Genomic DNA, 14,747 nt, shown 5'->3' with positions numbered 1-14,747 from the left:
TTGGCCAGTCGCTCCGGAATAAATCTTCATAGTGAGTGATATCTGGCCTATTTTTAATCCACTATTCACCCACTTGCACCAAAACACTACCTGCTCCACTGTAATCGGGTGTCGAAGCACACCCGGATGGCACTCGGCAATCCGGGTGGGACCCCGATGATGAAGCATGTAACCAACCAGGTTGGTGAGTGAGGGGTCTTCTAAAGAAAAGAACATTTTTCTTGCCTTGTGCTCCTTTCCCAGCAATTTGGAGATTTCGATCCGTCTCCTGGATGTACTCCTTCTTTTGTTTGTTTAAAGTATGCAGTAGGATGTCATTTCAGTTTTGCCATGATCACTATTTCTCTTGGACACTTAAGAGCTTCCCTGCAATCCCGCTTTTTAAAAGCACCTTAATCCTTCCCCCATTTCTCTAAGCTAGACGCTGGTATCTGATGCTAATTAGATGAGGTATTTAAACTTTTAAGATCTGTTTAGAGATTATCTTCACTTTCTGAAACTCTGCGTCTAGAGGTCAGTGCTTTGGGTTCATCGTTATCTCTCAAAGATGCTTTCTGCATCATGAGATCTTCAGTAATATTCATAAGCACTAATTATCTTTCCTTTCAGAGCCTCCCCCTTCACGGAATGGGAGTATGAGGGGTAAACACCCCAATATGCTCATCGGGGGCTGTGGGATGATCAAAACCCTCAGACTACCTGGGAGAAAAAATGAGAAAAGTATTGAGTCGGGGGTGGGATCATCTTGACATCAGTCCCCAACCCGGGCGCTGGACAGTATTTCTGACAGTGAGGAGGCAGAGTGGGAGTTTACTCAGTCCCTGCCAAGCCATATGTCAATCCGCGCCCAAAGTAATCCACATTACATCTCACTTGCCATGGGGATGACTGTAATATTTGGGCTCAAAGCCTCGGTAGGGAAGTTGGGGGGGTAAGGGGGTGTGAGAAAAATAGTTTGGGCTCAAGGAGTGGGAGGTGTTGCCCGATTCCAGGACGGATTGATTCCAAATAATTTTTAAAAACAATCTTGGCGAAATTAGACATCAGGTGCACTGTTTGGATGGTGTCACACCCTTATACACCCTTACTTAGGGGTACCTGGTGTAGACTGCAACAGTATGACGTAGAAAAAAGGAAAAAAAAGGAAGTGTCACTGAGGAGAGATAATTAGACAAAGAATAGGACCATGAGTTGCAACCATGCCTCCTTTCTTTCACTGGAGGCAGACCAGCCTTTCTTTCAAGGGAATATCGGGGTCCAGCTTACCTCCCTCCCAAGGGAGTGCCCTGGTCAGATATTACATCACTGTATTTAGACACCTATTTACCCATGTCTTCTTCCATTAATCTTTAGCTATACATATATTACAGATATTTATTTTTCAGAAAGACACATATGTAATCAGTGATGTAATATCTGACGTCATCAGCAGAGGATTGCGGTCGCGTGAGTTATAGTTGCCTGCACTAACTATAACGGGGGAATTTCATTGGTTTTTTACGAGGGAAATGTCCAGCTAACTATAACATGTGTGAACCTATGGTTTTTTAAGTGAATTTGCAAGGTTTTTTAAATGCTAATTCCTAACTATAACGTGTGTGAAACCTATGGTTTTTTAAGTGAATTTGTACGTTTTTTAAAATGCTAAGTTATGTATTTATTCATATTTTTTTTTTCAGGTTCTTCACCGTGCGCGCACCGTGCGCCCACGATGCGTTGTGCGTTGCATGCGCGCACCCCGCGCTTTTTTGAAAAAAATAAATGTTTTTTTCATCCTTGGGGGTCCTTCAGTGACCCCCTGACAAAGGCTAGGGGGTCAGGAACTGTCCACCCTGCACGGTGCGAGGCTATAGATATTTATGTACTTTTAACTGCAATTTTCTCAGGAACTACTGAACAGATTGACTCCAGATATGCAAAAGGCACATCCCTGACCTGAGGACTACCTCTTTGCCAAATTTAAAGTAATTCTGTTCAGCCGTTTGGGCTGTACCTTGGACTAAAGGTCCCAATGGAAAATTGCATGGGAAAAACGCGTTTTGGGACCCCCCTTTTTTCTCAGCCCCCGCTTGACGAATCCCCCCGAGACTTTCAGGGTAGGAGCGGAGCGTCCCACCTATTTTGAAAATTTCGCGAGGAATCATCAATCGGCGGCAAAGTTATTCCAAATAGAATGTTGCGGATTTCCTATGGAAACACGGTCCTAACTATAACTATCTACTGGCGACCGCCAGTAGATAATATATATATCCAAATGCCGCTGAGTAAAATGAAGACGACGGTTGACGCCTCAACTTCAAAATAAAAGGCGGACACGGACCTCCAGTTAGGTGCTTAATTTATTCCATTCGCAGTGTCGTCTTGACGTTTCGGCTCAGATGATCCTTGTTCACATGACAACGTGAGTAATAGCAGTGATCCAATACATAGTGTCAGCACAAGGTTCAAACTAGGATCATGTGATCACCATGATCGTAGACATAGAAAGCCACTGCAAAGTGGCACCTAGTATGGATGTGCAAAAGTGCAAAAACCAATCTTCAGATTATATTGAATAACTTAAATGTTAAAATGCATAAATATGTGCAAAATTCGCTGTTTGTATATTTGACAACAAGTAAATAAGTCAATAAAAGGACCCACTGTTTACAATTTGATCATAAAACAATGTGTAAAATATATAGCATAAATGCCATGACACTTGTGGATCGTACAACCCTAGGGGGAATAATAGCTCTTACAAATACCACTTGTGATGGTTAGATATAGCGGCATAAATGCCTATGACAGTTAACATCCAAATAAATAATTTTATGTACAAACAAATAGATCAGCAAATACATGAATATGCATAGAATAATAAAAATTGGTAAAATACCTTATAGCCATGTACTGAACCCTTGATTTATACTTGTTACTAATTTGGATCACTTTGTGTGCAAGGTCAAAAATGATGAAAAGAACATATCCAAATGAGAAAATAATAGCTAATTCCTGGATTCTCATTGGTTAAACATTTATACCCAGAAGAAATAGGTGTAACTGCCATGTCTAACGAAATGTAAAGAGAAAAAACGATAAATAGATACTAAAGAGTTATCAAATTGTATTTCAATAAGGCAGGACAGGGTAACTAGAGTAACCCTCTGTTTGAATAAAACATCACAAAACGATAAATGCCAGCCGGCATTTTAGCAAGACATATCAGAGTATCAGGACATACTAAAAAGGTTTAGTTGATTCATTTTGCACATGCCCAGATAAACACAAGCTGTTATGAACTGAAGAATTGAAGAATTAAGGTAAGCAAGTGTACAGATCTTCAGTAACATTAAGCCCCATGGGGTATTTGGTATCTAGCTGTAAGATATAGCGGGTTTCCAATTTGCGGAGTTTAGTGTCTCTGTTGCCCCCTCGTCTGCTAGCATTTACAGCGTCAATCACATAGTTTTTGAGAAGACGGTTATCACTCTGATGTAAATCCCTGAAATGTCTGGCCACAGGATAAGTATTGTCCTGATTGGATATAGCTCTGAGATGTTGTAAAATCCGTTTGTGCACGGCCAATTTTGTGCTGCCCGCATATCTGAGGGGAAATGGACATACAAGTATATACACAGCAAACTCTGTTTTGCATGTCAGTAACTTTTTGATTTGATGTTCAAAATTGCTAAACCCATCCTGATATGTTTTGGTACTCACCCCATGCGTACAAGATTTACAAGTTTTACATTTAAAAAAACCTGTATTGGTTTGCAGCCAAGTGGTCTTTTCAATGGTCTCAGGGCTAGTGTCAACAAGGAGGTCCCTCATCGAAGGGGCTCTACTGAACGTGAGGGAAACTCGTGTTGGTAAAGAAGGACCAATGATAGGATCATTCAAGATTATAGGCCAATTGCGGTTAATGATCCTATGTATGTCTTTGTGTTGCTTACTGAAACCTGTGATGATTCTGAAGGTGTTTTCTGTTGTTGCAAGAATATCAGTCTGAGTTGCATCAGTATTCTGTATCACAGGAGTATAAGAACTTAAAAGATCCTGTTTATAGCACTGTCTATGCTGTTTTTAGAGTACCCTCTTTCAATGAATCTATTCCTGCTGGACAATTGTGCAGTCTCAAGGTCTAATGTGTTGCTACATACTCTTCTGATGCGGCGTAGCATTTCCCCAAATGGAATGCTCGCAATTAAATGAGCTGGATGTGCACTACCAGCATGCAATAATGTATTGCCAGCTGTTTTTTTGCGAAATAATCTTGTTTCTATAGATTCATTTTTAATGTAAACCTCAGTATCCAAAAAAGTGACAGATGTCTGACTCATAGTTACTGTGAATGCAAGATTGTACTCATTCACATTGATATTAGTAACAAATTCCTTTGCTTGGTCCTCATTAACCCTCCATATAACAAACAAATCGTCAATGTAACGAAACCATGCTACCACAAATTCGTCTATTTCATCCTTGTGTTTGACTCTGAGGACCAGTTCCTCCCAAGCGCCCATATGCAGACAGGCAAAGCTTGGCGAAAGACTGGCCCCCATGGCAACTCCCTGTAGTTGGCGATAAAGGAGATTGTTGACCATGAAGACATTGTTTGTTAAACAAAATTCAAGCATTTGAAATAACATACTGTTGTGTTCACTGTCCTGACCTTCCCTTTGGTTCAAATAATATGCTACTGCTGTTAGACCATCTTCATGCTTAATACTTGTATACAGTGCGGTAACATCAAGAGCTAACATCCAATAACCGTCAATCCACTTGATTTGTTGAAGTTTACAGAGAAAGTCTCCTGTATCCTGTATATATGAGGAAAGTTTTGTGACAAATGGCTGTAAAAAATAGTCAATATACACTGAAGTTTTTTCTAGTAACCCCCCCTAGCTGATATTATCGGTCTACCAGGGGGTTTCTTCTCATTTTTATGTATCTTTGGGATAAAATAGATTACTGGGGTTACCGGATTATCAACCTTGAAAAATTTGTACTCCGCCTCTGTAATAAGCCTTTTGTTTTTCCACTTGGTGAGTTTCAGATGATAATCTTGCTGGGTAGCCTTGAGTGCACTGGCATTACTTCTTTCGTAGCACTGGCGGTCATTCAGTTGAGAGTAGGCCTCTTTGTCATAATCTGTTCGCATCATAAGAACCACATTTCCACCTTTGTCGCTTTGTCGAATGACAATGTTTTTGTCTGCGCTAAGTTTTTTCATGAGCGTTTCATATTCAGATGTTTGTTTGTTATATTTCTTTTTCTAAGTTACTGTTTTTTTATAAAGTTTTTTTATTTGAATAGTCGTATTCTCATGGAAAATGTCAATTACATCCCGTGGCATAAGAGGATTGAAAACAGATGGAGGTTTGAAAGGCGTTTTAGCTCTTGTATTTGCACAGACTGTTCTCTGCTCATAGCCTGTTCCATCAGTTTCCCAAAGCTCAAGAAGCTCGGCTGTTAGCAATGTTTCTGATGAATCACTGATTGAGGGGGGCTGATTCATTGACGTAGGTTTGTCTGTGGTATCATTTAAGGCAAAATATTTCCGTAGTTTGAGTTTCCTTGCTTTGTAAATGTCACATCTAGTATTGGCATAGTTCATATTGCACAGGGGGACTTACGACAGGCCTAGCTTAAGGATGCCCTCTTCCTCATCAGTCAAAGTACAAGACGTGAGATTGATGATGGTTTTATCACATTCTTTGGATGGCATTATTCCTTGGCCATCCATTGACCTCTGCCCCTCTTTTTGTTTGCGAAGGCAGTGCTTCTTCCTCGTCCTCTGCCTCTGCCTGCATTTGTAATTTGCATATTTTCTCCGTGCTGCCTTTGAGTCCGAGGTCTGAGCGTTTGCAACCTTTCCCGGTTTAAAAAACTGATTTCTCTTCCGGGGGATGGTCTGTCACTCTGTCTCAGCTGGGTGTCATCACGCATCTCTGTTTCCGATTCCGTGCCTGCCCCTGAGCTTAATTCCGACAACGAAGACTCTGCCTGTTCATTAATTTTTCTGGTATTCCTCATTTTGACTTGACTTTTATCACCGGGATTTCTGAGGGCATCAAACTTCTTCGAGAATGTGAAGATTTGTCCTAAATCATAATCATTCCTGTCTCATTGGAATTTGTATGCCTTTCTTTCCATTATCTTGGTCTCCTCTTTTTTTAAACGTATGTTTATTTCAATTGTTAGTTTTTCCTTCTCCTCTTTTGTACCCAGGGTTTCCAGTTGCTCATGCAGGGTAGCTATCTCTGTTAATAGTTTGGTCCGATCTATCTCCGCATATTTAATTAGGATGAGCACTAGTCGTCATGAAGTTACTTTCTGCCCATTCCCTCATTAAATCAGGATTCGGGTCTTCATAGCTAGGTGCTATCATAATACGAAGACCCCTCGGTATGCGGTTTACTTCTATGTATCCTTGTAGGGATTTAGCTTCCCACCACTTGGCTTGCTCACTTTCTGATTTCTTTTCTAGTGTTTTAAAAATGTCTTTTAGAGACTTGTTAGTGGTGTTCATTTCTTCATTCACTCTCCCACGTATATTGCTGGGGATTGGGAGACTATCTGTAAACATGGTTGACGCGGCTGATTCCCGGTCTCTCACGTTGTCAGCCGACATACTGCTGTTAGAATGATAGAATGCTGGCGACTAAAAATCAGCTGTTTGACCTAACTACTGAAATGCGCCTATGCACCAATAACTTTCCTCCCCCACTTGAACCTGCTTAATGTAAAGTCACAACTGCTGGAGAGCTCTTCCGATGCTCCGCGTCCTCCGACTTGGTACTCGCAAGTTGCTCTCAGCTTCCGTATGACTTCCGTTTCATTCAGGTTACGAGGGGGATCAAACGCCTTTCTCTTTCCGGAGCAAATACAATCCAAGTGAACTTGGACAAAGTTTCGATTGACGGCGTTGACCGTTGCAAGAAAGGGTCCCGTGTTGTGGCTTGACGAAACCAATCTGCCACATATATCCAAATGCCGCTGAGTAAAATGAAGACGACGGTTGACGCCTCAACTTCAAAATAAAAGGCGGACACGGACCTCCAGTTAGGTGCTTAATTTATTCCATTCGCAGTGTCGTCTTGACTTTTCGGCTCAGATGAGCCTTGTTCACATGACAACGTGAGGAATAGCAGTGATTCAATACATAGTGTCAGCACAAGGTTCAAACTTCAAACTAGGATCATGTGATCACCATGATCATAGACATAGAAAGCCACTGCAAAGTGGCACCTAGTATGGTTGTGCAAAAGTGCAAAAACCAATCTTCAGATTATATTGAATAACTTAAATGTTAAAATGCATAAATATGTGCAAAATTCGCTGTTTGTATATTTGACAACAAGTAAATAAGTCAATAAAAGGACCCACTGTTTACAATTTGATCATAAAACAATGTGTAAAATATATAGCATAAATGCCATGACACTTGTGGATCGTACTACCCTAGGGGGAATAATAGCTGCTACAAATACCACTTGTGATGGTTAGATATATGTATATATGTATATATATATATATATATATATATTATTTATTTCCGCTGCTATGTGCTGCTGGGCCGCTCGCATCTCTACTGACACGTGTCATGACGGATGTACGTTCATTGCCAGTCATCATGGAATGGACTTTGCTTAATATAAAATCCATTTAAAGATAACCTGCCAAGTGTGTACGTGCAAGTTGATGTTATCATACGAGTGGGGTCGGCAAAAAGCATTGCCAAAGCCAGTAGCTCAGCCTTACCAAGACTTGTTGGTGTTGCCATTGCTTTTTTTCTTTTATATGTGGTGTAGCAATGAAAACAATGTTAGCAATAGCAAGTATCTGTGAAACAAATTTCTGAGTTTCTTTTTGCAGGTTGCAGTGACAGCAGTTGCAATAACCTTCGACAAACAGCAGGAATTACAGATGAATAAAAGTGTAACAGAAAAATTAATGCAGCGAGGTAAGGAGTTATGGGAGTAAATTGGTGGGAGGTGTATTTTTAAGAATTAGATGCATTACTTACATTTAAATGTAAACGACTACTTTCCATAAGAAATTATTTTCAATATTTTATGTTGCCAGCTTCATTTTTGGGTGGGCGTGTATTTAGATGTGTGTGTCAATCATGGCTAGGAAAATTAGTTTCTGATTCAATAAACTAAATGCAAACCTGGAACGCCAGAAGACTTCAATCAACAAATTCATCAAACCGCGAATCAGAGTAGGAAGTAATAGGGAAGTGTACTTTTTGCTGGATTGTATTGCAAATAGTGAATGAATTAATTTACTAACTAAACAATGTATTTAATTGAACATTTGTTGAATGAAACTACTTTCTGGAACACTGTTGGTTCCACTGATTGAGCAAAAACAACACCTATGCCAGAATATGTGTTGCATATTGCCAATTTTGTAATTGTGTATAATAGTCAAAACATTTGCATTTGAAAAGACACCGAGCCTTGCAGATTTCTTACATTTTGTTTTTGAAATTCCTGTACTATGTTTTCGTGCTTATAAAATAATTTCATCTCATGCACATCATAGTAACATCACGACAAAAGCCTTTTATTTAAGGCCCATAATATTTCTGACGTGCATTTACATTAATCATATATCATTTGCGTGTCCACACTATGGATCACAATGATTACAGGTGTCCTCTTGTGATCCTGGATGGAATTTGATCCTCTCCTCCTTGGAGGTACATTCTTTCTGAACAGAGGGCACAGTCTGCGTGCATTGCCCAGAGTTTAGCTTATTCCAAACCTGGTAAGAAAATAGAAGCTGCTCCAGTTCATAACTGTTTTTGCGACTGGTACCCCTGTCACCCAAATTGTGCACTTCATGCAATGTAGGAAAATGCATTAGGGATCACCAGGGGTGTCACTTATTCTTAGGGAGTCATGACAGGTCAAGGTGCAGAAATCAAACTGGGCTTTACTTGCTCAATTTAGAAAATGAGTTTACACCCCTTACATTAGTCTTTAAAAGCTTGCAGGAGGCTGTTGGCCGTGCTAAGAGGTCTATTATGTGATTTCATTAGGGAGAACAAATGTTGTGTTGTCCCTTCCGCTACCACTAGCATTCTGGTGAATTGGCGTCCATGCAAACAAACATTGGCAATTGGTTTACCTTTTTTGTTAAGCACTGCCAAAACCATTACCTACTCAGTCCCCCTAATTGCAGTTTTCTTGCGAAGGACATTAGGCTTGAATAAATAAAAAATGCCCAAATTTAGCATCTGTATGCCCTTAGTGTTTTGAAAATTTGCATGTGGCATTAACATGAAGTAGGTTTTGAAAAACATTTGCCCTTTGAAAAATGTGTCCTTGTTAGGCACACCAAGTCAAGTGTGCAGGTCATTTCCTGTCCTAAAAACTTGGAGGTCAAGCCATACACTGAGTGAACTTGACTACCTGCTTGGGCCTTGGGCTCCATCTTCGTCGTGTAGAAACTTGTGAGGCAGGTGGGCTTGGAGAAGTCGCTTCGGGGTACGGTATTAATCAAATTACATATCTGTCAGGATTTTTATTGAAAGCCTTGTTGACGTTTGCTCCGCCACCACACTAGATCATCCCCCTTTTCTTTCTCCTTTGCCACCTTCTGAAGGAGCACATCCTGGCACAACAGAACCCCTGGGATACCAGCAGCAAAAGCATCTGTTGCTACTACAGCAATTCTACTTTGGTACCAGCAAATTTGAAATTGTCCTAAATGTGCCCTGATTCAGAAACAGGATGCAGTCATTCCCTGAGCTGCAGTTTTAAGCCACAAACACGACTGAGAATTGGATCATAACTTGGAACTCAATTAATACTAAACATGTTGTAACCTTATTGGACTCATGTGAAGTATTGCTTCTGTCCAATTAAATAGTGAGCCACAGCACATATTATGCCTCCTTTCACTTTACCAATGCATTGTCTAATTTTGAGTTTACTCCATTATTCAATTATTTTTCTGGGTTCCTGTCCAGGACATAGTTTCCTACACTTTAAAAAGAGCCATTGTTTAGGGCTTGATGCTTCAAACTGAATGTGCATGCTTAAATTGCATAAAACACATTAGTACCAAATTCTGGACACAGTTCTGTTTCATCAGTCCTTGAAGATCTAAGCCATGACCTAGGCAAAGCTGTGGAACTGTACCTTTTTAGGGGTACACTGGTGGAGGGTCACCCTTTTGTCCACCGGTTCAGAGACCAACAAAATAGAGATCAGCACTGGAGTTGGAAATAAATAACAACTTTATTAATCACTCATGGGTAGGACCACATCCATACAGCACTCTCAAGTGCTGCCTGAGGTAGTACCCTGAATTCTCAGAACACAGGTCTTTTATACGGGTTTTCTGCAGTGTAAGCATGTGAACAGAAATAGGGAGAGTACGTTTTAGAAAAAGTTATCGGCAAACAAAGGCAGATGAATAACCACGTGGTCAGTAAAGTGGGAGGGGGAGCAGGAGTGCTTATGGCAGCAGTAAATGGTTGACAGTTAACATCTGAGACCAGGTGCTCTGGCAGCTACGAACCCGAAGCACGTACATTGCTTTTAGCTGAGTCAGGAAGTCAACTAAAATAGATCGCACAAGCATAGTGAAAAAACGAAAGAATTACGAAGGAAACTTAAATGGACACCGCAGCCAAAATGGCTGTCGCTTATGCCAAGTAAAATATTACACGTTTTCCACGAAGCTATGAGAAAGGAGAGCTGAAGTGCACCTTTAACCAGCTGTACATGAATGTGCAGGAGAGAAGATGACTCTAGATAGAATAAGTAAGTTATTCAACCCTTCAAAGAAAGATGAAACAACATGGCAAAGAATTCCTGGCTGCTAGAGTACCAGTACTGGGCAAAATAGGATTGATTCTGCCAACAAGTGCGAGACAAAAAGCGAACCAACTTCGAGTAGACTTGTGGATAAACACCACTTCTGCCCTAGGACTCACTATCCTGCCCAGATAAGAAAAGAAATTCTGGGGACAAGCACCTTGGTAAGAAAAATTATTTTGAAGACAATGCACGGAGGCTGACATAATTCCGTATATTTCATTGCTCCCATTTGACCTGCAACATAAGAAATAATTTAGAGCCTTAGTAAAATTCTAAGAAGTAATAGAACACCAAAACATACAGCTCTCGCACTTCTTTTGCTGCTGCTGCTCGCAAAATAAGCAGCCAGAGCAGAAAGAAACTTAGAACGAGGAGAAAGGGTAGGAGGGTTGGGAGAGGACTGGGTTTTTTGGAATTTGGTATTTGGAATTTTGAAAATTGGTCATTTTCAAATTTAAATTACATTTTAAAAAAATCATTGAGTAATAAAGTGAATGGGGCTTAATGCTGGATGTTTAGAGTGATAGACTGAGCTTAACCTGTATCTTACAGTAAAGTAATGTCTTCAATATAGGTATATTCATCTTTCTATACCTTTGTTGAGTTTTGATGATCTTCATGACACTAACTCGGGACACTATGGGCTTTAATGTATCGCCTTATGTGGTAACAATTTTCTTACGATTCCGAGGATTAATTGAGTCAACTTAGAAATTAGATGACTTTTTACTTAAGCATATTTTGAATGAAGTATAAGCAGTTTACATGCTGACAGCATAAGCATAATTTTGTGGGGAGCTGACATCTTTTCAATTACTTGATCTGACTTCTCTTGATGGCTGCACCATCATGGGAAAGTTGTGCATGGATCACTGTACTCCCTCAGATAATGAAGATTAGGATGACATAAGGACTTGTTTGAAAGGAACCATCGGATATTGGGCTGTAATTCGTTTTTTTGTGGTGATCAACACAGTGGCTATTTGTGGAGAGCTTCTGGTACATATACAAAAAGGACAATTTTTGGACGGAATGCTAAACAATGTGAAAACACTCACTCCCAGTACAGAGATATGTTCTCAATACATTGTTTCTTTGCTCACCACGCAGCCTCTGTTTGGACTCAGCCATATGCAAATCAGTCTTGACCCTACTCCCCATGGTAATAGCCCAGCCCAAACTGCCAGGCCAAGTCCTCCCTGGACCGGAAACAAGCATCCAATGACTGTGTTTGGGGTATAACCCCTCATCAGCATGGATCGCTTGAATCCAGTGGTATCGCGAGCAAGGGACCCACATCTGGTCATACCCGTCCCATTCAGGGTAACTAATGCAAAAAGAACAATATACCCCAGTATAGAGATCTGGGCCTAAATCCATTGTTTTTTGCTCACCATGCTACCCTAGTTTTTGCAAGCGTTTTAGATCAGAACCCTGCTGACTATTTTCACAGAGTGCCTATACATGGTCATGATACTCCACCCAAGACGGATATGTGATGCATACTTGTAGTGGAATTAAGGTTGCCTAGGGAGAAATTAAAGAAATAGATTTTTCTTAGGGAATGTTAGCATGTATTGTAGAGTAGTTCATTATGAGCTATTCAGGCAGTTTTTCCAGGGCCTCTTTGTTATCTGGCTTGGCATAGATTAATGATAGCACATTTAGGAAAAGGAAGGAGAATTTCAGAAAATATGAAATTTATTATAGAGGCAAAGGAAGACTTGGGGTGGTAACTGCAGCATGTGAAGGCATAAAACAGCCAGGCAACATTTGGAGCAGGTCTCAATCTGCAAGTTTGGAAGGTAGTGGAATGACGTGGAGAGTTATCTGCTGGTGCTCGGTAGACAGCCCAAGAGAAGAACTTCCAAATCAATTATCTTGAGTTGTTAGCAGGTTCATTTGTGGCTCAATGTTTTTCAGGGCATAAGATGAAGTGTTGTGTAATGTTGTGCATGGACATGTCAGCAGTTCGATATATGAAGAAAATGGGGAGGGGCTGCTTTCAAAGAGACTAGCAGAGGCAGCCAATGTCTTTTAGGAGTATTGTATGAGCAAGGGAATCGTGTTGGTGGCAGACCATATTCCAATTCTGATCAGTGGAGTGTTGGTCTGGTTCTCCAGGAACTTTCAGGATGCTAGTTATTGGATGCTGTATATTGGTTTATTTCTCATGATTCAGAAAGTGTGGAAACCCTTCAGGGACGATTTTCAGATTGAACACCCAGCTTTCAAGATTGTTAAGCTGGAAACAGGACCCAAAAACTTTTGGAATGGACGCATTCTTTCAAAATTAGAGGAGATTAGCGCCTCATGCATTTGCTTCTTTTGCAGTGGTAGCGAGGTTACAGATGCTGGTGTACAGGTATCATGAGACAGTGGTAGTAGTGGCTCCAATTTGGTGATCTCAGACAAAAATAGACTTGGAGCTCGAACCTCACACACTCCTGTTTACACCTGCAAAACTTGTATAGTCCCCTACCCTCAATGGGTAATGGAGTTTTTACAACACCTCAGTGCAGTTTGTAATAGTTGTAAATACTCAATTTACCAATAATAAAAGGACAGAAGTCAAAGTTGGCCTTGCTTGTATTAATATTCATGACCTAAGAGTTACCGTTTTGAAACATCCTGCCAGCAACCATTTTAATTAGGTAGCCTCTGTCTGTGCTTTGCACTAATAAAATCAAACGGCCAATACGCAGGAGCCGTGTGAGTTGCAGGGGACTGGGGCCATATTACAAATAATAAAAACCTTTGCACAACAGAAGTCAAAACCATGAATGTTTATTCAAAATAAAAAATCCTTACAGAAGGCAAAAAGTATTTAGATTTAAATCTGCATTAATAATGCATAGAAATAAAGGCAATTGCCGCAGATCATAACAGAAGACAATTAGCCATAATCAAAATATAGTTCACTATTGAACTAGCTTAAATCTGCCTCCTGTGTTTTTGCTGTGTGCTGGACTTCGTTTTTGCTGGTCTAGATGCTTTGGGCACTTTGCCACTGCAGTTCAGTGCAAAAGTGTAAGTGCTCCCCCTGTAATTGTTATGGATTGGTGATTCCATGATTGGCATATTTGATTTACTAGTCAGTCCCTAGTATAGTGCACTGTGTGTGCCCATGGCCTGTAAATCAAATGCTGCTATGAGGCTTGCAGCACCGATTGTACTACCTGCACAAGCAGACTTGCAACAAGGTCTCAGGCCTGCCATTGCAGAGCCTATGTGCAGTATAGTACTGCCATGTCGACTTGGCAAGTGCACCCACTTTTCAGGCCCTAACCTTCCCTTTTCTTACATGTTAGTCACCGCTAAGGTAGGCCCAAGATACCCCTGTGGGCAGGGTGCAGTGTATGTGAAAGGCAGGACATGCCCTGGTGTGTGTGGCATGTCCTGATAGTGAAATACTGCCAATTTCGTTTCTCACTATTGTAAGGCTATCTATCCCCATAGGATAGAATGGGGAGTTTGCTCATAACATCTTACCGGCATTACTGCCCATGGGAAAAGGATAGGAAAATAAAGTTTGATACAGCTGAACCCAGAATGTTAAGCTACATCTTTTAATGACGGTGATCTTTATATTCTGGGTTTGAAAATACCATTTTTAGAAAGTAGGTATTTTCTATCCAGTGTGCCTCTCTAGGTTGTGTATTGACTGTCTGGCATTGGAGTGACAGGGGCTGGGGATTTGCATTCTGTTCAGACAGCCACTTGGGGGGTTGAGGTGTCTCCTGCCTTTCCAGGGTGAGTCATGGCTGGGCTGAATAGACCTGGGCTGCTTTCAGAGTAGGGGGAGATTTCTTTCACACCTGGATGGGCCTGGTCTGCCCTGCACAATGCTGTCTCCACCTCCTGCCAGGAAGCTGCACCGGAGAGGACATGACTAGTTTTGGCTGGACATAGAGCTTCTCTGCC

General features: G+C 40.9%; 1 protein-coding gene across 11 annotated transcripts in view; it reads left to right on the top strand.

The window, feature by feature from the left end:
• The window catches only part of C2CD5 (C2 calcium dependent domain containing 5), an 875,314-nt gene that overhangs the window by 622,983 nt on the left and 237,584 nt on the right, over nucleotides 1-14,747 (top strand). For all 11 annotated transcript variants that reach the window (XM_085652749.1, XM_085652748.1, XM_085652746.1 and 8 more), the window contains one exon: nucleotides 7,861-7,948. In XM_085652749.1, coding sequence (XP_085508875.1) covers nucleotides 7,861-7,948 — 88 coding nt within the window. The remainder of the gene's footprint in view (nucleotides 1-7,860; nucleotides 7,949-14,747) is intronic.

Source organism: Triturus cristatus, chromosome 4_1 (genome assembly GCF_964204655.1).
Source record: "Triturus cristatus chromosome 4_1, aTriCri1.1, whole genome shotgun sequence".
Lineage (NCBI taxonomy): Eukaryota > Metazoa > Chordata > Amphibia > Caudata > Salamandridae > Triturus > Triturus cristatus.
Note: the sequence above shows the minus strand (reverse complement) of the source record. Positions and strands in the feature narration are given on the sequence as shown.